The sequence below is a fragment of the Nicotiana tomentosiformis genome, chromosome 2 (genome assembly GCF_000390325.3).
Source record: "Nicotiana tomentosiformis chromosome 2, ASM39032v3, whole genome shotgun sequence".
NCBI lineage: Eukaryota > Viridiplantae > Streptophyta > Magnoliopsida > Solanales > Solanaceae > Nicotiana > Nicotiana tomentosiformis.
The window spans coordinates 94667359-94692937 of NC_090813.1; the positions used below are offsets into that span (position 1 = coordinate 94667359).

General features: G+C 37.7%; 2 protein-coding genes and 2 long non-coding RNA genes across 4 annotated transcripts; 1 reads left to right on the top strand and 3 right to left on the bottom strand.

Annotated features, from left to right (window-relative positions):
• Positions 1-760: 760 nt before the first annotated feature.
• Positions 761-7249, bottom strand: LOC104114160 (uncharacterized). The gene is made up of 4 exons (XR_690329.4): positions 7005-7249; positions 6189-6267; positions 1557-1648; positions 761-1005 (listed from the first exon to the last, which is right to left on the bottom strand). It is a non-coding gene; the product is annotated as an uncharacterized lncRNA (long non-coding RNA).
• LOC138906615 (uncharacterized) lies at positions 3530-6182 on the bottom strand. The gene is made up of 2 exons (XR_011414106.1): positions 4576-6182; positions 3530-3798 (listed from the first exon to the last, which is right to left on the bottom strand). It is a non-coding gene; the product is annotated as an uncharacterized lncRNA (long non-coding RNA).
• A 6055-nt stretch (positions 7250-13304) lies between the features above and the next one.
• Positions 13305-13724, top strand: LOC138905269 (uncharacterized). The gene has a single exon (XM_070193777.1). The coding sequence runs from the start codon at positions 13305-13307 to the stop codon at positions 13722-13724; it is 420 nt and encodes a 139-aa protein (XP_070049878.1).
• Positions 13725-14944: 1220 nt separating this feature from the next.
• Positions 14945-15622, bottom strand: LOC138905270 (uncharacterized). Its single transcript, XM_070193778.1, has 2 exons — positions 15467-15622; positions 14945-15424 (listed from the first exon to the last, which is right to left on the bottom strand). The coding sequence occupies exons 1-2, from the start codon at positions 15620-15622 to the stop codon at positions 14945-14947; spliced, it is 636 nt and encodes a 211-aa protein (XP_070049879.1).
• Positions 15623-25579: the final 9957 nt, after the last annotated feature.

The window sequence follows — 25579 nt, forward strand, 5'->3', positions numbered from 1 at the left end:
GAGGTAACGTACGATTCCTTTTGGTTTTAACAGACTATTCTCTAAGTGGATGAAAGTAGGAGCATCCGCCCAAATACGGGAACATGAGGTAATCACCTTTATATGGAGAAACATTATCAGCCGGTTCGGCCTTCCCAAAGAAATCAGATGTGATAATAGACCCCAGTTCACAGAAAAAAAACCCGTCGAATTCTTCGAGAAATGACATATCAAGAGGATACTCACTACAACAAAAAAGCCTTTTAGCGGCAATAAAAATAAGATGTAGCGGCAATAAAAATAAGTTTTAGCGCCAATAACAATAGCCGTTAATGCTTTTACCGGCAATTACATATTGGCCGTTGTAGCCGACGAAGGTTTTAGCGGCCATTAGAACGAGTACCGGTAAAGAACCCTTTTATGGCCGGTAAAAGTTAATCAGTTTTAGTGGCAGTTATTACTGGCAATTTAAATGGCCGCTAAAAATGCTCCACATTTTCTTAGATCATACATTTTGGGGCTTTTCTTATTGCCGCTTAAAAATTTATTTAATTGTTGGTAAATAAAATACTTTTAGCGGCAAATACAATGGCCATTAAACTTTATATCAATTTACCTTTATCCTGGATTCTCATGTAGCCTTTAAAATTTTGTTTTGTCGCCAATACAGGAGGACAGTTTAACGACTTTTTTTATCGCTGGTAAAATTAGAAAAAAACTGTTTCTAATATTTTTGTTGCTATGCCTGCCTAGTTACATTAGAAAATACCAATAGTAATCATTTGAAAAAACAATACTCTTCATATAATCCACAACAAACAAAAATAAATATTAATTCATAAATTCAAAGTGTCAACTTAACAAAAATGCTAATATATTTGAATCTAAATAGTATTATTTTGAATCTAATAAATTGTGCTATCAAATAACTATAACAAGACAATAAAAGACATAAAAGATTCTTCAATTCTTGATCACAATGAAGTCTTGTCACATGCTAAGTTTTTAAACACCATAATGTATATCCTGAAATAATAAAATAAAATGAAATCAAATAAACCACCACATATGTTCATCAATAATCAATAAAACAACTATGTAACATTTACAAACTCATGCTAGCATATCAAGGTATGCTACTACAAAATTCAATCAAAACTAATTGCACAAAAACGTCTGTTCTATGAAACATACGCTAAAATTTTGCGATAGTGTATTTTGTTCAAAAATAAATTTTTACTGGAAGAACAAAAAGCTAAGTAGCATCAGCTCAGAATCAACTTTATTCTAATCTTCATATGGTAATTTTATGCCTATTTCAACTAGATGGATTATCATTGAATAATTTTCATTCCGTAGTAAAATTAATCCATCCATTCTCAGTAGGAAGTTAAGAGGAGGACTAAAACTCTATATATTTCACAACATCAATAATTAATGTGACAGTTAAGGAGACATTAGATTTGAAAGTCAAAATCACATACTTTCATTAATTCTCAGGGTTCGATTACACGATGAAGAAATCTCTAAGTCATAGTCACATATATAACACCATTAAAAAGAAATGTAAAACATACCTGCCATATTTTGTCTTCTACTGCTTCAACTGATGCAGCTCCTTTTTATCTCTTGTGCTAGCATCTCGACATGTCCGAAGATGGATTAGTAACTGCACACATTTAATTTTTTTACTATTAGCCCGAAATTGATAAACATAAATGTCCGACAACCATTCCCACATGCAGAAATAATTTAAAGATTCATAAAACTTCACATTATATCAAATATGCATTCTGGAGACAAGAAAACTTAGACTTTAAATTGAATAAGAGTTACAGATCACATTGGGATAGTTGTATACCATCCAATTACATAGCACCAACTACACTAAGAATGAGAACATCAAGCATTACAATCCAACTTCACAAAAAGCTTCTAGAAATGAAATAGAAAAATAGATGGCACAAACCAAAAAGCACTCTATTGTTACAAAATCACCCATTGAAGGATTTCTTGAATCATGTCTTGGGAATTTGTTGGGAGCTTTTATCACTAATTGGAATGTAAAAGAAAGGCCATCGTGTTTAGACCTTAAATCTATATAATAGTTGTTACTGATCAGCATAACCATTTACAAAGATAATACACCAACTCCATCCTGCATCTTCATGTTAAAATTTTACTTTAAAAAGCGTCATCTTCAAATAAGCTAAAAGAATACCTATGAGACTATCGTAAGGAAAAAGTTCAGGAAACTATCTTTTATGCTTAATCCTGATATGAGCAAGTGGTTGAAGGATCAAATGAACATGTTTCAAAAGGATGAAACTTGATATCTAATAAGAACAAGAAATCATCATCTATTTGATCCAAATCAAATATAATCCTACTAGCCTATTTCATAAGGTGATTAGATAAGCATGCTCCGACAACTTCTTTACAGCAGCTAATTATTGCAATAGTGATGCTTCTATAGAACATAATTGAAACATAACTCAAGAAATTCTTGTCACTGCATTAATGCTCCTCTTGAAATAAAATTGCATGCCATCTAGTTGTTGAATCTTGGCAAAATACATAAAACCCCCATTAAACTTGTCTAAAAAATATGTTTGAACACTTAAACTAAACGGGTATTCTTTTACCCCCTAAACACATCTGAAGTGAATTATTTTCCTCCTTAACAGCTAATATGGCAAAAAAAATAGAAAGAAAACAAATTAAAAGCGCGTAAATAACAAAAAATAATAAATAAAAAAAGTGGCCCCCTCTTGTTTCTCCTTCTTCCTCACCCCACGTCCCTTTCTTCTTCACATACAGTGCAGTAAACTATTGAAGATTTAATCCAACTCGAAACCACTCAAATCCTTCACCAAATTGCACCAAATTTCAGATACAGACTCTATAAATTGCACCTAACAAAATTCAGCAACACCTAACCACTACCACCATTGCCATGGCCATCTCTGAAACCTCCACTTCCTCGACCACCTTATAAACCCACTCCAAAATTTTCTTCCACTATTTTTTACTTCTGAAAGCACATTTCTTCCTCTTATATGTAACACCACCGAAGTATGAATCAACCAATTCAAGTCCCCCTAATGCTTGATGATAAAAGTTTATTTTGATAAAAAAATTAAAATTCAACCAGCCACCATTGAAGGAATGGTGTTTCGCTTTAGTCAAGAAACATAGCTAGACTCAAAACAAAAAGCCAACTTCAAATTAGGTATTACTTATATTTCTCTTCGACCTTAATTTTTTGGCCCATTTATGTCAATTTTTGACTCGCACTTGCCATTTTGATGCAAGGAAGAAATCACCATCAGCCTCATTATAGGTACTGTTGTAAAATATTATGGTGGAATTTATCTCATAGATATGGGAAAATGTTAATTATGGTTTTGGTGAAGATGGAGGGGGACAATTGTCACGATCCAATTTAATCTATAGGTCGTGATGGCACCCAACATAACAGCTAGGCCAGCCAACTAGTGAATTAAATATATATTAATTTCTTAAACAATTATCCGAGTAATTAAGAGAATATGAAAGATCTGATTAATTAAAATCCAAGAAAATAATTAAATCCAAAATTCTACTAGTGTGTGTGCCAAGACCTGGTGTCACAAGTGTATGAACATCTAGTAGATTATACAAAAATTTTAAATATTATCTGAAATAAAATAGACATAATACAAATACAAGGAGAGGCATTAGTTGCTGCAGAATGACTCGGAAAGGCAGATCACCACTAAACCTCGGGATAACGTGGGTACGCGCCGGTAGGTCCACCTATAGCACCTATCTCAGGTCCTACACAAAAAGTGCAGCAAGCGTAGCATGAGTACGTAAACAACGTGTACCCAGTAAGTATTAGGGCTAATCTCGAATAAGTAGTGACGGGAGGTCAACTTTGACACTCACTATGGGTCAATAATATTAAAAATAGAAACATTTAATTAAACATGATTTATATGAACAACAATAATTTCCTTAACAAGCAGAATCAATTAATTCTTTCAATTTCAATAATTTTTAATTTATCAATTAGCTTCACAAGTTGCAATAGAATGTCAAGGTATCATGTAATTATTATTATTAGGCACGATTTCTGCCGAGGTCATTCGACCCGGTCCAGAGTGTCGTGTACACTGCTGAGGTACGTCCTGCACGATCCATAAATGCATCTATACTGCCGAGGCGTTCGGCTCGCTCCACAAGAAAGGAGGACATTTTCTTATGAACCTCTGAAATGAGAAGTCATTATTATAAGGCTAACATACAAGGATGTACAATTTCTATTAACAGTTAAATAATTTGTACAAAAATTCAAGTAGACGAAATTTCAGTCTTTTACTATCTCTTCTAACAATTCACAATATAATTCCAGTACTTTAATTAAATACAAGATGCAATTATCACAAGTAATTCATGATTTGAGTCCTAAACTACCCGGACATCGCATAATTAGTAGCTACGCACGGACTCTCGTCACCTCGTGCGTACGTAGCCCCCACAATTAGCAACAATTATTACTTTAAATCACCTATGTGGTAAATTCCCTCTTACAAGGTTAGACAAGAGACTTACCCCGTCTCAAAGTCCACTTTCCGATCACAATGTCGCGTTAAAGTCTCAATCCAATGCCGAAAAATCCAAAACTATCCAAATGTTATACAAAATAATTAATACATGCTCAATGATTCGAAACTAGACTATTAAATTAATTACCCAACCCAAAATGGTAAAATTCCTAAAATTCACCTCGGGCCCACGTGCCCGGATTTCGAAAATATTCGGAGGAAATCGTTACCCATAATCTCAAGAACTCAAATATACGATTTACATCTAATTCCATAACCATTTTTGTGGTTAAAATCTCATTTTTATAAAAATCTAGGTTTTTTATCTAAACCCTTGATTTTCACGATTTACAAGTTATAATCTACCCATAATTTATGTATTTAACTCAAAGTGTGTAGAATTAACTTACCTTAAAGTTGCTAGTTGAAATCTCCTCCCAAAAAGCTCCAAATCGCCCAAGAATGGAGAAAATGGGCTCAAAATATGCAACTCCCGACTTAAATGAAGGTTCTGCCTTCTGTGATTTTCGCACCTGCGAAGGTGTAACCGCACTTGCGAAAAATTCCTCGCAGGTGCGAGATTCCCTCTCCTGGCCAAACTCCGCATATGCAGCCTCAGGACCGCTTTTGCGCGTCCACTTATGCGGCGATGCCCTTCGCACCTGCGCCCTTTCCGCTTCTGCGAGCAAAATGTCGCATCTGCGATTCTCTCACCTGCGACAGCCCAAGCGCAGGTGCGATTGCAGCAGAAGCTGGAAGCTTCAGTTGCTGCTCCAAATTCTAAAATTGGTCTGAGCCTCGTCCGGTTGACACCCGAGGTCCCGGGTGCCCCGCCCGAACATACCAACAAGTTTGAAATCATAAAACGGACTCGCTCGAACTCTCGGAACGTGTAAAACAACATCAAAACTAAGAATCATACCTCAAACCAAATTGATTCAACTTAGAATTTTCAAATTTTTCAAACTTACTCCGAACGCGCCGAAATATACTTATACCACTCGGAATGACACCAAATTTTGTGTGCAAGTCTTAAATCACCATACGGAACTATCTCCATGCTCGGAATTCCAAACGGACCTCGATTACTCCAAAACCTACTCCAAAACAAATTTAAAGAGCCTTCAACCTTCAAATAGCTAGTTTTCACTATTAAGCGCCAAAATGCTCCCGGTTTGTCCAAAACCCGATTCGAACATATACCCAAGTCCAAAATCACCATACGAACCTATTGGAACCGCCAAATCCCGATTTCGAGGTCGTTTTCCAAAAATATTGACCGAAATCAAACTTGACCTTTTAAAGCCAAACTAAGGAACTAAGTATTCCGATTTCAACCCGAACACTTCTAAATCCCGAACCAACCATCCCCGCAAGTTATAACTAGTAAAAGAGCATACGGGGAGTCTTATTTAGAGGAACGGGGTTCTAACAGTCAAAACGACTGGTTGAGTCGTTACAATAATGGTGGAGAGGTGCTTGAATGTTGAAACTATCTTCTATCATCTTATTGGTAGTATTACCATTGGCCTTGACCAAAGGAACTATTCCATGTTATACATAATCAAAGAATTTGAAAAGATAAAGAAACATAACATGCAATGAATAAAAGTGACTTACGTTGCTTGAAAAATTAGGCCATTTGCAAGTGAAAACATGCTCCAATAGCCAAGATTCAAAATCGATTATTGCGCATAATCTGCAATTGTAAATTATTAATTAAATTCAAACAAAGAATGATGTAGTTCGCTTGTTCTACAGCCGACCTAATTAATTGGCATAGTACCGAGTCATATGAGATGTGCTCTTAAAGAATCATTTGAATTAGAACATCAACCTTACCCTAATTCTAGGGCAATAAATTAGGATGATAATCAAATAAAACTTCAAAATTAGCTTACTCTATTGTACAACATTCTATTGACCATTGTTATTGATTTCACTAATATCCTGTGTCAGCTCTGTATGATTACAAAGCCAAGATATAATAAATTAGATAAACTGCCAAACATAAATTAAATTTGCTAGATAGTTTAGAAGCAACTAGTAGAAAAGAAGGACGATATTGTACAATGGATATTCTGTATTTTGAAGAATGCCAGTATGTTTGCCACCAAACCTAGAAAAATAGACATCACCCTTTGTTGTAAACTAAGGCAGTCTCTATTACCCAAAAAGAAATAGATTTTGGATTCCAAACCCTCACTTGTTGACTCTGTCCAATTCTCAGAATATTGGGAGACCTTCAGCACGTATCCAAAAGTTTAACTTACTACAAATTGCACTGAATTAATTACTCAAATTGATTATCAAATTTCAACCTAGTAATTTGAATCAAACATCGAGAAGAAAATCCAACCTCATGAGATTCGTCTTTTAAACTCAAACACTGTATAAAAACTTGAGAATTGTAAAAATGAAAAATCAACAACTGACCTGAAACAAGTAGATTGAAGTAAATCAGATCTTTGGGAAGAGATGAAAATAACTACGGAGCAATTTAAATCCATAGCGGACTTCCGACGAGCGAAGAAGATCTACCATTTTTCTCTAAGTATTTCAAGCCCGGTCGTTCTGGGTTTTTGCGGAGAGAGGCGACATAGCGATGTGGAGAGATGGAGTGTAGACGCCAAGAGAGATGCATTCTATGAGGGCTCTTAAATGATGTATTCACGATATGATAGAAAAAAACACAATATCTATTTGATGCAAAAATAAAAATTAAAGGAGGGAAGCGAAATAAATTGGAGGGAAAATAGATTAATAAAGAATCTTTCTAAGAAATTGCTAGTTTTTACCGGCCACTTTTGTTAATTGCCAGTAAAAATATAGTTTTCATGGCCAAAGTTCATTTGCCAGTAAAAGTTTAAGTGCAGGTAATAATTTGCCGACTATATATTTATCGCTGTTATAAAAATAATTATATTGTGTATGTCCATTTATTACTCCGCAATAGATAATCTTCTACACTTAGTACTCTGTTGAAGTTTATCTACAAGCAGTTGATGCAGTTGGTTGCAAGCAGCTCAATGAAATGATTTACAGCAACTTCTTATTAAACAGGCAGGTTGCAAGCAGCTCATGCAGACAGTTTACAAGCAACTAAAGAAAAGCCTTGCAGCTGCTTCCTGAAAAGTCTCGCAGCTGCTTCTTTTCTTCTATAAATAGAGGAGTTTTCAATTCATTATGTAGATAAGTTTGAAGTTTGAATAATGTATCAGTTTCTCTCTATACTTGTCTTTATTTTACTGTCTTTATTTTATAACACGTTATCAGCACGAGACTCTGCCATCTCGAGAAAATACTTTGAAAGTATCATAGGTACGAACTTTCTTTTTCTAAATAATGTCAAATCTTTCTAAACTTGAGTTTGTAGCCCTCGATATATCGGGCAAAAGCTACATGTCTTGGGTGCTTGATGCCGAAATTCATCTTGATGCGATGGGTCTGGCAGACACCATCAAAGATAAAAATCAGGCATCAAACCAAGACCGTGCCAAACTAATGATATTCCTACGCCATCACCTTGATGATGGCCTGAAAATGGAATATCTTACTGTTAAAGATCCAGTCATACTGTGGAATAATTTGAAAGATAGATATGACCACCTGAAGATGGTCGTTCTTCCACAGGCACGTTATGATTGGACTCATCTAAGGCTACAAGATTTTAAATCTATCAGTGAGTATAATTTTGCTATGTTCAGAATTATTTCCCAATTGAAACAATGTGGTGACAATATTACTCATCATGATATGTTGGAGAAAACTTTCACCACTTTTCATGCTTCGAATATGCTCCTGCAGCAGCAATATCGAGAGATGGGATTCAAAAAGTATTCTGAACTTATCTCACATCTTCTTGTAGCTGAGCAACATAATGGGCTATTAATAAAAAATCATGAAAGCCGACCTACTGGTTCTTGTCCATTCCTTGAAGTGAATGAGACGAACTTCCACTAAGCTAAGCGTGGAAGGGGACGTGGCCCCAGTCGTGGTCATGGCCGTGGTCGGGGAGAAAACTCTAATCGTGGTAATAACAATGCACCAAAGAACCCTCCTCACCACCAGCAGTAGAAAAAGAAGGAACAAAAGCATGAAGCGGTGCAAGCAGCAAAGCCAGAAAATGCATGCTATATATGTGGAGGAAAAGGGCACTAGTCACGTACATGTCGTATACCAAAGCACCTGGTTGAGCTGTATTAAGCCTCCCTGAAGAAGACAGAGAAAAATGTTGAAGCAAATTTTATTTTTGAAGATAATTTAGACTTCATGCATTTGGATGTAGCTGATTACTTTGCACTCCCAGAAAGAGAAACAAGTCATGTGATCGGTGATGAATCTGTAGAGATGTAAATATTTTAATTTTTGTTGTTTGTAGTAGATAGTATGGTTATGTAATAGTTGTACATAAATAAAAGTTATGCTTTGATAATGATGTTTACTATCATATTTATTTTGTTTATGCATTTTGAAAAATATGGATAATTCTCAAATTATGTTTGGATTAAAGACCAATCATGAAGATATTTGTGTAATTGATAGTGGAACAACTCATGTCATATTCAATTATTAGAAATACTTTTCTTATTTGCATAAGGAAAAAGCAAATGTTTCTACAATTTCTGGTAATATAAGTTTGATTGAAGGCTCCGGAAGACCTACTGTATTTCTGTCTAAGGGAACAAAATTTATTATAGACAATGCATTATTCTCCTCCAAGTCCCGAAGAAACTTGTTGAGTTTTATGGATATCCGCCGAAATGGGTATCATGTTGAGACGATAGATAAAATGAACGTGGAATATCTTTGCATTACAAAGAATATTTCTGGCCAGAAATGCATTGTAGAAAAGTTACCAACTCTGTCTTCTGGCTTATACTATTCAAAAATTAGTACAGTTGAAGCACGCTCTATCGTAAACCAGAAGTTTGCGGATTAAAATATTTTTGTGCTTTGTCATGGGCCATCCTAGATCAATAATTATAAGACGAATTACTAAAAATTTGAGTGGGCATCCATTAAAGAACCTAAAGATTCTTACAAATAATAAATTTTCTTGTGATGCTTGTTATCAAGACAAAATGATCACTAGACCATCACCAATGAAGGTTGGCATTGAATCTCCTGCCTTTTTAGAACGTATACATGGGGATATATGTGGACCTATTCACCCACCAAGTGGGCTGTTTAGATATTTTATGGTCCTAATAGATGCATCTTCAAGATGGTCTCATGTGTGCCTATTATCATCTCGCAACCTGGCATTTGCAAAGCTATTAGCCCAAATAATTCGATTAAGGGCACAATTTCCAGATTATCCTATAAAGGCCATTCGCCTTGATAATGCTGGTGAATTCTCATCTCAAGCTTTTGATGATTATTGTCTATCAGTTGGGATAAAAGTTGAACATCCTGTAACTTATGTTCATACTCAAAATGGCCTTGCAGAGTCATTTATTAAACGACTCCAATTGATAGCAAGACCGCTACTTATGAAAACACAATTGCCCACTACTATTTGGGGACATGCTATCTTGCACGCAACATCACTTATCTGTCTCAGACCGACACATTATAATAAATATTCTCCGTCATAATTGGTTTTTGGTCATGAACCAAATATTGTCCATCTACGAATTTTTGGATATGCTGTATATGTGCCAGTAACACCACCACATCGCAATAAGATGGGCCCCCAAAGAAGGTTAGGAATATATATTGTGTTTGAATCACCCTCTATTATTCGCTATCTTGAACCATTGACTGGAGATTTATTTACTGCCCGATTTGCAGATTGTCGATTTGATGAAATAAATTTTCCACAATTAGGGGGAGAGAAAAAGGAAATCAAAAGAGAAATTGTGTGAAAAGTTTCATCATTATCTCACTTTGATCCACGTACCCCTATATGTAATCAGGAGGTCCAGAAGATCATCCATTTACAGAATATAGCAAATCAAATGCCATACGCATTTACTGATTTGAAAAGGATAACTAAGTCACATATCCCTACAGAGAATGTGCCTATGATGTCCCAGTAGGACCATCTACTAGCATGAGAGCTAGTGAACCTAAAGCACGCATGAAGCGTGGTAGACCTTTGGGTTCTAAGGATCGAAATCCTAGAAAAAGAAAATCGATAAATGATCAAAATGATATTATGAAGGGATCTCCTAAAGAGACCCAAGATCTGATTAGTTCTGAGATTCCTGAAGAAATCAATGAACCCGAGAATCAAGTGAGTGAGGAACTTTTAATAAGTTCTACTGGTGATGGGATTAATTTAAATAGATCTGAAATAGTGGTGGATAATATTTTTGCATATAATGTTGCACTTAACATTATGCAAGATAGTGAACCCCGATCTGTCAAAGAATGTCGACAAAGATCTGATTGGCCAAAATGGCAAGAGTCAATTCAATCGGAATTGAAGTCACTTGCTAAAGAGAGGTCTTTGGACCAGTAGTCCAAACACCTGCTGGTATAAAGCCAGTTGGTCATAAATGGATTTTTGTGCGAAAAAGGAATGATAAAAATAAAGTTGAAAGATACAAGGCTCACCTTGTTGCACAAGGATTCTCACAACGACCTGGAGTCGATTATGAAGAAACATATTCACCCGTTATGGATGCCATAACATTTCGATATCTCATCAGTTTAGCCTTACGTGAAAGGCTTGAAATACATCTAATGGATGTGGTTACAACTTATCTGTACGGGTCACTTGATAATGAAATTTACATGAAAATCCCTGAAGGATTTAAAATACCTGAAGCATATTCAAAATCTCGGGAAATGTACTCAATCAGATTACAAAGATCTTTGTACGGTTTAAAGCAATCTCGGCGCATGTGGTATAATCGCCTCAGTGAATATTTGCCGAAAGAGGGTTACATAAATGATGTTATTTGTCCATGTATTTTTATAAAGAAAATGGCTTCAGAATTTGTTATACTTCCTGTTTATGTTGATGACATAAATCTTATTGGAACTTCAGAAGAACTCCAAAAGGCAATTGAATATCTTAAGAAAGAATTTGAGATGAAAGATCTGGGAAAGACAAAACTTTGTCTTGGTCTGCAAATTGAACATTTAGCAGACGGGATCTTTATCCATCAATCTGCCTATACATAAAGGGTCTTAAAACCCTTTTACATGGACAAAACGCACCCATTGAGTACACCAAGAGTTGTTCGATCACTTGAAGTGAATAAAGATTTGTTCCGACCTCCAGAAGAGGATGAGGAACTCCGTGGTCCCGAAGTACCCTATCTCAGTGCAATTGGTGCACTAATGTATCTTGCTAATGCTACAAGGCCTGACATAGCATTTTCTGTTAATTTACTAGCAAGATATAGTTCTTCTCCTACACGGAGACATTGGAACGGGATTAAGCATATATTACGATATTTAAAAGGAACTCTTGATATGGGTTTGTTTTATGCTAACAAAGATAATGCAGATCTTGTTGGTTATGCAGATGCAGGTTATTTATCTGATCCCCATAAAGCTAGATCTCAAACCGGGTACATTTTTACATGTGGAGGTACTATCATATCATGGCTCTCCACAAAGCAATCTATTGTTGCTACTTCTTCAAATCATGCTGAAATAATAGCTGTTCATGAAGCAAGAAGGGAATGTGTATGGTTGAGATCAATAATTCATTTTATTCGAGAAAAATATGGTTTGGAATGTGAGAAAAGACCCACAATTTATACGAAGACAATGTTGCATGCATAGCCCAATTGAAGGGGGGATTTATAAAAGGAGATAGAACGAAGCACATTTCACCAAGATTATTCTACACACGTGATCTTCAGAAAAATGGTGACATTGATGTGTAACAAATCCGTTCAAGTGACAATCCGGCAGATTTATTCACTAAAACTTTACCAACATCAACTTTTGAGAAGATGGTATACAAGATTGGAATGCGGAGACTTAAATATTTAAAACAAGGTTTTCATCAGGGGGAGTAAAATATGCGATGTACTCTTTTTTCCTTACTAAGGTTTTTTCCCACAGGGTTTTTCCTTATAAGGTTTTTAATGAGGCAGCTAGCAATGCATATTACTAAATATGTGTACTCTTTTTTCTTCACTAGGATTTTTTCCCACAGGGTTTTTTCCTAGTAAGGTTTTAATGAGGCATATTATCTTTTAATGAACATCCAAGGGAAAGTGTTATGAAAATAATTATATTGTGGATGTCTATTTATTACTCCGCTATAGATAATCTTCCTGAAGAAGATTATCCATTTAGTACTCTGTTGAAATTTATCTACAAGCAGCTGATGCAGGCAGCTTGCAAGCAGCTCAATGAAATAATTTGTAGCAGCTTCTTATTAAACAGGCAGGTTGCAAGCAGCTTATGCAGACAACTTACAAACAACTAAAGAAAAGTCTTGCAGCTGCTTCCTGAAAAACCTCACAGTTGCTTCCTTTCTTCTATAAATAGAGGAGTTTTCAGTTCATTATATACATAAGTTTGAAGTTTGAATAATATATCAGTTTCTCTCTATACTTGTCTTTACTTTACTGTCTTTATTTTATAACAACTGACGCTAAATAATGATCGCCGAAAGCCTTTTTTGTAGTAAGAACTCTCGACCCCATATCACCCCGCGGGTAACGGGCAAGAAGAATCCTCCAATAAGTCAATACTAAACATCATGAAAAAGAAGCTCGAAGAAGCCAAGGGATTGTGGCCAGAAATACTACTAGATTTACTATGTCTATGAGCCTGCAGAACAACTCCGAAAACGAGCACAGGAGAGACGCCATGGAACCCAGCCTAAGATATTCCTATGAAAGCGGCACGAGCAACGATGAAAGCAAAAGGCAAGATCTCGACGAGATAGACGAACAGAGAGACATGGCCTACATAAGAATGGTCACCCAAAAACAACAAGCAGAGCACTATTACAATAAGAAAGAAAAAGTTCAGCCGCTTAAATTCGGGGACTACGTACTAAAAGCCAAAACTCTAGCGAGCAAAGATCCCCGAGAAGGGAAGCTGGGAACGAACTGGGACGGTCCGTACAAAATCACAGCAAAAGCAAATAAGGGTTCGTTCCAACTAGAGACAATGGAAGGAAAGCTACTACCAAACAACAGAGATATCAGCCACCTCAAATACTTCAACTTCTGAGAGAAAAAGCGCCCCCAAGCCGTAATCTTTTTCTCCTCACTTGAGTTTTGTCCCATTTGGGTTTTCTCAAGGAGTTTTTTAACGAGGTGACGAAGGGAACGCTTCGAGCCAAAGTATGCGAAGGCAGAGTCATGATTACTATTTCATTGCCCAACCTCTTAATACTCTCCATGTCAACCAATGAAGGGACTAGAACGCCAGCCAATACCCAAAAATCTAAATTTCTCCGAGTATGTTATCAAAGCAACAATGTCAAAGCAATAAGAAATTTACACTTATCAACATACCTCTTCCATGTTAAGGGTACGTTCGACCTCGCTCGAACAAACGCCTAACGGCCCTCGGCCGCAATACTCATGAAAGGTTACGTTCGACCCCACTCGAATAAACACCTATCGGCTCTATCTAATGAAAGGTTACATTCGACCCCGCTCGAACAAACACCTACCGTTCCTCGGCCGCAATCTAAAGAAAGGTTACATTCGACCCCGTTCAAGCAAACATCTACCGGCCCTTGGCACGCTTTAATAAAAGGTTATGATCGACCCCGCTCGAACAAACACCTATTGACCCTCGACCGCAATCTAATGAAAGGTTACATTTGACCCCGCTCGAACAAACACCTATTAGTCCTCAGCCGCAATCTAAGGAAAGGTTACGTTCGACCCCGTTCGAGAAAACATCTATCAATCCTCGGCCACGTTTTAATAAAAGGTTATGATCGACCCCGCTCGAACAAACATCTACCGGCCCTCGGTCGTGATTTGAGCAAAGGTCATGATAGATTACGATTAAACAAACACCTATAGGCCCTCGGCCGCATCTCAATACAAAAAATAGAAAAAGAAAAAATAACGCATAATCGGCTCCAACGCCATGGTCAGCTAAAAGACAACACCAACGAAGGAAAGAGCGAAACAGACAAATAATAGAAGGAAGAAACATACAAGTACAGAAAGTAAACCACAGGAAGGGAAGAAGATGCAGAGAACAACTTTGATATTTCATACTTAAACATTTTACAAAGGCCCATGAAGACGCCGACAAAAATACACAAAAAGTTACAAGGTAAAAATAAAACTACTAATCGCTACCATCACGATCTTCAGTGCCTTCACCACCTTGGCCATTGATGCCCTCACCATCTTGGTCGCCCTCACCATATCTGTCTTCGCCCTCGGGATAAGCGATATCGTACTAGGCGTCCTCTTCAAGCCGATCTATGCCCTCATCGTCCCCCTCATCGGCCTCAGGTGTAGCGAGATCATACCCGCAAGGGACTCAAGCTTCACGAGCCTTAACACGAACACCTTCGAGAGCAGCCTATGAGACGGATAAAAACCTCGGAAGACATCCAAGTGAGCCTTGGCGTGAATCCATTCCTCATATAATTCTCGAGGAACGTTGGGAAAATATGAAGTACGAGAAGAAGATGGTAGTGCAAGTAGTTGGGCCTTCTCAGCTTCCAAAGCGGCCACCCGATCATGAAGGATGGAGTTATCCTTCTCCAGCTCTCCTCTCCTCTCTTCTAGTCGATCTTCTTTAGCTTTCGTCGTAGACTGGTCATTCTCCCGCTCGGCCTGGAGGGCCCTATTCGCCAACTCAAGCATCTCCAATTTCCTCCGAGCATCCAAATGGGAAGATTTCGCCTTCTCAAGCTTACTCTGCTTCTCGGCGACTTCACCATTAAGGGCCTCTAACTGAAGCCGAAATTATTCCAACTGTCCGCATAGCTCGATCACTTGTGCTTGAAGGTCACTGCATTGGGCCTCCACACCCCTGCTGATCTGAAGCTCCTTTTCCTTATTCTTCAACGTCCCCTCAAGGACACTACACTTTTCGATGGCTTTCACCAGCTCATTGTCCTTCTCCTCCAACTCATCGCGAAAGACCTGCATATCGCCGCCTTAATGAAATCACCTGCGAAACTCTTGGTACTTGCCGCGATACTCAAAGTGCTTCTCTTTCAACCTCACTAATATTTCTCTATGCCTCTCTTCCCTCCGGGTGCTCTCAATCTCCAAAATCACCGTCTGCAATCATAAAAAGAAAAGAAGTAAGTCAGAAACGAAAACGCCTTGAAAAACAAAGACATAAAAAGGAGAAGGACAAAACACCAAACACTCACCCTAAGACCAAGACCGGCAATGCTCCTCAACAAAGTGACATCATCCAACTCTTTGAGGGTCTTACCCTCTATCTCAGAACAAAGAGGGTCGAGGCCAGAGACTACGTCTTATGTATTCTTCTGCAAGTCATGATCCATTGGGATCGCAATGGTCCTCATAGACCCTTCTAAGCTTAAGTTGGGTAAACCCTTCCTCCATCATCTTCAAGTCATCCGCATCAACGCCCGAACCCGATTCATCGCCCTCCTCAGCGACGCCTTTGCCTCTCTCGTTGGCCGGCAAGGAAGTATTAGCAGCTGGTCGGGAAGTCAGTGCCTCCTCTCACCTCGAAGTATCGAGAATGTCAACGGTCAGTCCTTCTGCCTACGTCACCATAGAAGGAATGTGCATACCCATGTCGGCTTCCGCCAACCTCGGAATCTCGGACCCCGACTCAATATCATCTCCAATGAGAATAATCGTTGTCTCGCGCAGAGAAAAATCACCCTCCATTAAGTCAACTTCCTGGGCGACCCCATCCCCAACATCTACAAACCTCCTCTTACGAGGCACCAAGTCCCCATCATCATGCAAAGGCTCATCTTCCTCATTGATAAGAGGGAAATACTGAGGAGCTAAGGTTTCTGCGGCCGAAGAACGGACATATTTAGAAGTAGACGCCATCGAAGAAGGGACCAGGGTACGAATAGAAGCAACCGCAATCGAAGAAGGGGAGAGAGAAGAGGACATAGTGGCTTTTCTCTATCGGAGAGCGGGTGCAGGAGCTTTCGACCTCTTCGAAGATCCCCAGGGCGAAGCTAGGAAAAACACAGGGAAGAGGGAAGGTCATCAAAAGTAAACAAAAAAAGAAGAACTAAGACACCGGTAATAAAGGGTACTTACCAGTCGGGGGAAAGCAGGCCCAAACCTCCTAAAGAAACCCGACCACTCACGAATCCCTATGATGTGAAGGAGGAGCGGACCAACCCAGTAAGAAATGTCCTCGACCAAAGGAGGAGGCGAGGTCATGACTGCATGAGAAAAGGATAAGAGGTCAAAGCCCACGACCAAGCACGAGGAAAAAATCAGATACCTACATACAAGGAAATTAGGCACTTACAAGTATAATTCCAACACTCAGGAAAACCGTCGACGTTGGCCACCACGTCCTCAGTTCTGACGAAGAAGAAGTTGAACAAGAATTAGTGGTTAGCTTTGTCATCTATTTTCACTACTAGGCACTTGCCTCCTCGGTGGTGAAGGTTCAGCATCATCCCCCTATAAAAGCTGGGAGCGAACAGATGTATTAAATGTCGAAGAGTCAGTTTGACCACGACTAGCTCGTAAAATTTGGTAAGCATCCTAATAAGCTTATAAACGTACAGCACAAGCTGAGCTGGGCAAACGCCATAATAACGACAGAATTCCTCCGCCAACGGAAGAAAAGAGAGAGTGTAGCCGACTTGGAAGAGATAGGCATAGAAGGCACAGTACCCAGGACGGTGGACTTGCACCGTATCCCATCCAGCCAAGATCAATTCGACGTGATCGGGAAGGCTGAATTTAGCCTTAGCTCTCCCAATTCCTTCTCTATCATCACTTATCGAAAGGCTCTAGTGTCAGCATCGGGTAATTTGGAGAAATCAGACCTAGTATCAGGGTTGCAAGGAACTATCTCCTCCACCAACGGGAAACACCCATCATTGACGATGACATGAACATTCTCCTCGTGAGGGGAAAATACCATCGCCAAAGGGATCGCAACACTCCCCTCACTAGACTCAGAAGGCATGTTAGACATGTTTTGATGAAAGAAAGAAAAGTATAGAATGATGAAGAACTGAGAACGAATGCAGGTCACTGGAACAGAAAGAAGAGGTTTAGAGCAAGGAAAGAGCAAGAGAATAATGTTGGGTTTCGAAATAGAAAACATGAAACTCCAAAATCATACCCTAACATCCCTATTTATAAGGATCTTGGCTCCAGAACCAATATCGATTCATTATTACCTGGCACCAAAATCGAAGCAGCAAGTTCAATGACGAGCATAAAACACACACTCAAATTGTGCTCGCTAGTCAAAGATAGTATAGTATAATTATCGTCTCCACGGGGATTAGATTTAAACAGTATTCTCGTAGTTCGTAGCTCGATTGTTATCCAGGAGGATCAACAATGGAGATTTATACAATTAAGAATTGAAACTAAATAAGAACCTAAACTATTGACTAATGACAACCTCAACAAAGGTAAGCAAGGAAGCTATCAATGGGAGAAAATATGGGTTGATAGGATAGGTGCAAGATAATTGTTCGGGATCTAACTCTAGATAATTCACTTCTAATATTCAAGTGAGTCTCTCGAATTCACTTAATTATCAGGATAAATATTTAGTAGAAACTCCTCTCTCGATTAAGTTTTAACCTCACAATATGAACCAATTTAAGCTCGGTGAAGATATGCAATAATTCGTAATAGATCGGTCTTTAGGAGAACCTCTTTCGATTATCCTCCTAACTAGGTTTAATCAAGGATTCAACTAGCCTCTTTCGATTACCTAGAAGAATCTATGAACTCAACCAACAACATAGTGCAAATATGTCACAAGTTATGCCTCTTTCGATTACAAGAACAAGTGAACATAGATGCAACAATTAAATCTTCCAAAAATGATTCTAATACATAAACATAGAGTTATAATCCACAAACAACCAACAATACACCAAATCCATCAAAACCCAAATGGTTCTACTCCATAGACATGGAGGAGTTCTTCACAAATGAAACAAAAACAGAGAAAAATATAAATACAATTCAAACCCAGATCTTGAGTGAGGAAGGAAGGATGAAATCATTGTGCTCTTGCTTCTCCTTCATCTCCTTAGCTTCCCTAGGTCTAAGGTATATCAAAAGTGGTTCTAAAATGGTGTTTTGGGGTATTTAATCCGCCCCCAAAACAAAAACAAACGAAACTACCCTTTTCTTAGCGAAATAGGACTCTTCCCGGACATGACATGCGCGATCTCACACTTGGTCGCGCATTTTGCACACCGTTCTGCCCCAAGTGCGCGCCCAATGCGCAATCGTGCACCTGGGTGGTATAAGTTGGGAAATTGGGAAAGTGTAAAACATAAAAGTTGTATCCCTTTTAAATAGCTTTCCAACTATATATTGTGTAGCCCAAAGGATTTCTGAGCTAAAAGTTATGTGTATCTTACTAGACAAGGCGCAGTATGCCTGCTAGATTCTTCGTTTCGTTCTTAAAGTGCACTATCATCCGTTGATCCCCGAACACGATCCCAACTTAATCCTTGAGCTTTTACTCGAACTTCAAAGCTCCAAAATAGCATAAATTCATTCCACAACATCTACATAGATCAAAATTACTCCTACAAGGCATAAAACACACAATTAGTGCAAAACACTAGCGATTAAAGCTCCAACTCAATTAAAGTGCAGTAAATTAAAGTACAATAAGCGACTAAAATACAGGATTATAGCCTACCATCAACACCCCACACTTAAACCATTGCTCGTTCTCGAGAAATCAAACTACACTTCACATAGACATGACCTTTTTAAACAACTCTCATAACTCATCATACCAAGAATATTTAAAATAGACTAAGCACAATAGTGTAACATCCTAGCCTCAAGATTTGACTCAACAACACCACACATTTTTCACAACTCGCTCACTTACTCTAACACATAGGTCAATGACAATACCTTTCCTTCATGAATCAAGTGCCCTCTCCCAACAATAGAGAGTAGTTCCACACACAATAAAAGTTAAGAATAATTAGGAACTCAAGATAGAAAGAATTCACTCACTCTCAGAAACAATATTCATATGCCTCAAAAGATGCACCATAGGCTTGCCCGTAGTGTACTACTCTACTAATCAAGCTTATTCAGTCAAGGATCAAGTAGGACTTTAATTGGTTGCAATGTAGGTTGCGGGACGGGTAGGATACATTTAGATATAAGAGTAACTACACCTCCCTATGCACTTTTAATACATATACTTGACCTTTAAATCTCACACTTATGTCAAACCATAACTTCATCTTCACATCCGTATATGTCAACTCCCAACTTCTTTAAGCACAAATACATCAAAAGTTACCACTATCAATGAATATAAACTTTTTTTTCTTCATTTTCTTTTTTCTATTCAAGTGGCTCATACTTTTTCACAATAGTGCACCTTTCTCCTTATTTCAATAGTTCCACTCAAAAGCCAAACTAACCACCCCCCACTTTAACTTTTACAAAGTTCATACTAATTTTATGTGCTCACGAGAGGTTAAAAATTCAAATAGATGGTCAATTCAAACAAAAGAATAAGGCTTGTAATGTGGTTGCCAAAGAAACATAATTACAGGCTCAACGGGGTTAACTACAATACATAACAATTTGGTGGGTAAACTATATAGCTGGCACAGCAAAAAAATTCCTATATCACTTCCAAGACTGAACAAACTACTATTTCGCTTTGCGGGCACACGGGCAAGTTCTAGACATCAAATGTAATGCACAGAATACACGAAACCTCACACACACACATGACACATAACTCACTCAGGATCGGACTCATCAAGATACTCTAATCAAAGTAATTAAGTAAGATAAGATCGTACAATTTAAGGTGCTTATACAAGAGTCAAAAACCGAGCCTCAGCATCACAATTAAAGCACTTATCATTCTCAAGTCATAATGAAGTCCAGAGATATTTCTTTCATTTAAAATCACAACACAAGGTTTCCTACTCCTAAAAAAAATTAACTACACCCGGTTCAACTAAAACCCTTGAAAAAGAACCACGGCACAAAGAAAAATCAAGGGGGAATTATTATACTACCTAAAGAAGAAAAAAAATTCGACTTTAAAAATTTCAATCAAAAGAAACGAGAACACACAAGAAACGAAAACAAATAGTTATTTACATCCCCACCCCATACTTTAAATTGTGGCATGTTCCCATGACACACAAATAAAAAGCAAGAGGTAAAGAAAACTCCCCTGGACTTTTTCTGTTTCCGAGAACTTGTGAACTTCACCCCTAATTCTGAATTTATTTTTCGTTTTCGCTCCTTGGGATTCTTTATGGAGCTTATTAGGCCAAAGTCGTTTAGGGATTTTTGAAAGACCCGCTCTTTTCTTTCTTTCTTAGCCTCATTTTGAGCGGTGAATTATTCTTGTAGGATTATCCTCAACTTGTTTCTGCATTTATTCACAAGATCAATCCATGCATATTCCTGTAAATCCCCAAAAACAAAATCCACATGATCAAATGTTAGAATAAGAAAATGAAGAAGAAGGGTCATGTGAGTACTCCTCTGGTAAGTCCAAGACCATTTGTTCCTCATTCTCTTCTACTAAAAGTTGTAATTGTGGATAGGTGGATGTGGGTTTGAACTCTTCTTATATTGTTTCATAATCAACCAAAACCTCATTTTCAATCATTTTAGTTGAAACAGAATCCTCTTGCAGAGTGGAAAACTCTCTTTGTAGATGTTCATCATCTCGGGTAGGCTCATTTTCACACGGTATCTCTTCCATATATTCACCATCACAATGCAACGAGCTAAATCTATTCATTAATTGATTCACTTGCATTATTAGGTTGTTAGTGGCTTCATCATCGTATGTAAATCTCTCCTCCACCTTATTTATAAACTTATACATAAGCTCTTCTAAACTAATATTCTCCGCTTGAGGTGGTTGTCTCACTTCGCTTTCATTCCAGTCATAATAAGGGTATTCATCCCAACCAGAGTCAGAATGGTACCCATATGAATCCTCATACCTGTACGGACTAGAGACAAAGTGAGAGTGTTCAAAAGATGAACCATAGGAAGAATATCTACCTGCTTGACAATCAACCCATAGATGATTTCCACCGTATTTAAAACACGTAGCACACCGCTGATAATATTCAGCTGCTAACTCTTCAACTATTTTCTTAGGCTGGTTGTACTCCATATTCACATTATTTAGAGTTCAATAATAAGAATATGCTCTTCAAGATTTCTTTAACAAAAGAAATCTTGAAGATAAGTTAACATAACAAAACTAAAAATAATATATAATAAAAAAAAAATTAAAAGCTAATTCCTGAATTAGCACTACAAAATGTTGGTGTTGTGCTAATCCGATGGAGGAAACCAGACAACATTTGTTCTTCACTTCTTATGCTGCCAAAACAGTGTGGAAATCATGCAGGAATAGTTGCGGAGGGAATTATATTTCATCAGGCAGTAGTGAAGTGTTGGACTGCTAAAATCATTCCTAGATTGCAACCTATAATGCATGCATTACCTTCCATAATTGTTTGGGAACTGTGAAAAAGATGTAACAACTATAAATATGGAGACACTGTCATTGTTAGTAGAGTAATATATCAGATTTCCTCGACTATTCAATCCCTGATCAAATTCAGAAAGCATGGGCTTAATCATGTTCCTCATAAATGGCCTGATCAACTTGAGATGTTGGAGAATTACATGCCTAAGTTGAAGATCACTAAGGTAATATAGGAATTCCCTAGTCCATGATGGGTAAAAATGAACACAGATGGGGCTTCTAGAGGTAATCCTGGAAGGAGTTCTATTGGTTTTGTACTGAGGAATGAAGAGGGAGATGTATTGTATACTTGTGACAAGGAAGTGCAGGAGGGAACTAATTCTGAAGTTGAGGCAAGGGCTATACTTGAAGCACTAAGATACCGTGTCCAGCATAATTTCTTTCTTATTGAATTGCACACATATTCAATGTTGATAAAAAAAATATTGTGAATGGAGAGTGGTGTGTCCCTTGGTGTGTGGCTGAATATGTAGTGGAAATTAAAGAACTCATAGCTCAATGCAATGTAACTGTGGCTCATACACTAAGGGAGGGAAATAGTTTGGCAGACTACCTAGAAAATTATGCTTTGGATGTTGGACATATTGCGGAACACTGTTTTATAGAGCTAGATGCACATGGGAGGAGGATAGTGAATAATGACAAACTACAATGCCCATATCTAAGGATAAGAGTTGCAAGAAATTAGGAGATGAGGAGGTAACAAGGTGGAGTAGTTGGCTGGAAATGGAGAAAGGGAAGATGTCGGGCTGCTTATCGGGCGGATCGGGCGGTTATTTACTCTTAACGGTTTGGCTTATCGGTTATCGACTTTTAAATGTATTAATTCGCTAGCCACCCGATAAGATATCGGGCGGATTGGTATCGGTTTAGCTATTATCGAGCGATTATCGGGCGGTTATCGGTCTAGTTTCAGTTGATTGAAACTTAACATACTTCAGCACAGTCAACATTTCTCATACATTTAACATTTCTCATGCATATATATCAACTATATTCAAGTGGATGTTTATCGTCTCATGCATAAGAATGTGGACTGCTTGGGGTATTAGAAGATGGGGACTGCTTGAGCATAAGAATGCATAGTGCTGTTAGCACAGCAGTCATAAGAACTTTACCAACAAAATTGCTCTTCTTCTTTGGATCTGCATAATCCAGGCCTACAATTAACAAAGAAAGTTGATTTTTTAGACCCTAAAAACAAGTATTGCTCACAATACTGAAAGAAAATAAAAGACAACTGACCACATTGTCACACCACCAGCACAAACATATCCAAGGACCAAAATAGAACTGTTTTACACTGGAATCAACTATCAATATAATACTTCAATGACTTAAACCAAACATAACTAGTTCAATTGTAAGTATTTACGTCATAATGAGTTCTACCCCAGTACCATAAAAAACTGACCAGAAAACAAATTGTAAATAACAAGCAAATCAGATATCTGTAGTATATTGTATGAACTTTAGAATATCTTCTCACCAAACTCATAGATAGGATAGTTTAGAATACTTTAGAATCAGATAACATGAGTGTTAACATGAGTATCTGGTGATACTATAAACCTACACTTATCATGATAGACAAAGCTATTACATATGCTTCACAAAGCAATAAACCTGCACTTATCATGGTTATATTTGACTCTGTTGTTTCAGCTTGACTTATTGCATTTGAATTAGAAGCCCCACTTTCACCCATCACCTTATGACTTTGTATATTTTCAGCCATGCTACAAATTAAGGAACTATCTGTAGAAAGACACAAGATCAAATTAAGACAGAACAATAGTTAGTTTGAGAAAATTCAATTAAAGATTCTGCTAATAAGTAATGGAAAAGTTATCCCTATTTATCAACTCATATAGAAAAACTTCATTCTTTAACTGAATATCAACCAAATATTTATCAACTCAAATATTATCTAGGCTTGTGTTATAACATTCTTTAACTGAAAATCAACCCGATTTTCAATTGAAGTGAAGAAACGAATGATTAGAATTGATTATGAATCTTTAACTTGCAAAGCATGGCCATACATTTTTTGACTTCCTCTTTCCTTTTTCCTTGCTCTGCTGGCTATGCGTGTGTGCGACTGTGCGTGATTGTTGTTTGAGAATTTCTTGCTAGAGGGATAGGCGAGAGGGGCCAGAGGGCTAGCTGCTGGGTTTAGAAATTTAGATGCTAGGGTTTCTAAAGGGAACTATTATAAATGTTAAATGTTAATCAAGTGGGAAAGGGATTAGGATTTAGGAGAACGGAAAATCAGGAAATAAAGCTAAAGGGAAAGCTAGGTGTCCCACTCAAACTAAAAAGATAAAAAATAAATATAGTAGTAATATATATATATATATATATATATATATATATATATATATATATATATATATATATATATATATATATAAGAAAATTGAATAATCCGCCCCCAAACCGATAAGCCGTTAATAAAAAATTTTAATCTGTTCCCCGTCTGTTAAACCGTTAATCCGATACCAGTAAGCCATTAAGTCACTTTTGCGGTTCGGTTTTCGATTTCGGTTCGATTTTGAACACCCCTAGGAAGATGGGAATTAAAAGCAGGGCAGGAGATCATATGGACTGCTGCGATCGAATCCTTAGGGAAGAGGTCATAGTACTCTGGTTTTTGACTAACATAGTGTTCCTTTTTGCAGGAAATGCTATTGTCACCATGCCTCATAAAGTGATTAAATTTCTATGGGTGGTATTAGAACTATGTGCTCATTCCCAAGAAGGGAAGTCACTTGTGAGCACAAGCATGGAAGCATGGACGATCTCCAATACTCGACTGAGTGAACCTGGCTTGTGGACCTTCAGTCATCGAAGGATTGCCACCAATTTTCACTACCTTAATGCATCAGTTTCCAACATAATCAGCTGCAAGGTACATAACAACATCTCAAATGTACAGGAAGTAAGGCACATTAGTTATCACTCAGATCATCAGTGGAGTATACACACAAATTTAATCAAAATATATTCTTTCAACTATGATCAATTATGGTGTTTAGTAGAAACAACTAACCATGCATGTGGAAATGATTATTTATGGATCAAAAATTCTTCTCTTAGTCCAACAACACATAAAAGGATCCAGGCAAAAATCAAAGTAAAACACAGTGGTTCAGAAGGAAAAGAAACAGCCAATCTGCCCAGAAAATGCAGAACAATGAGGACAGGTACAGGATTTTGGCTAACAAAAAAGGGATCAAAGGATGTACTGGGGAGGGAAACACAAGTACACTGTGCTATATCAATCTCCCAGGAATGGTTTGACACAGAAATAACATCAACATGTGGCTAGCATTCACACGAGATTCTTATCAAAACAGCCCTGCTCGACTTATTGC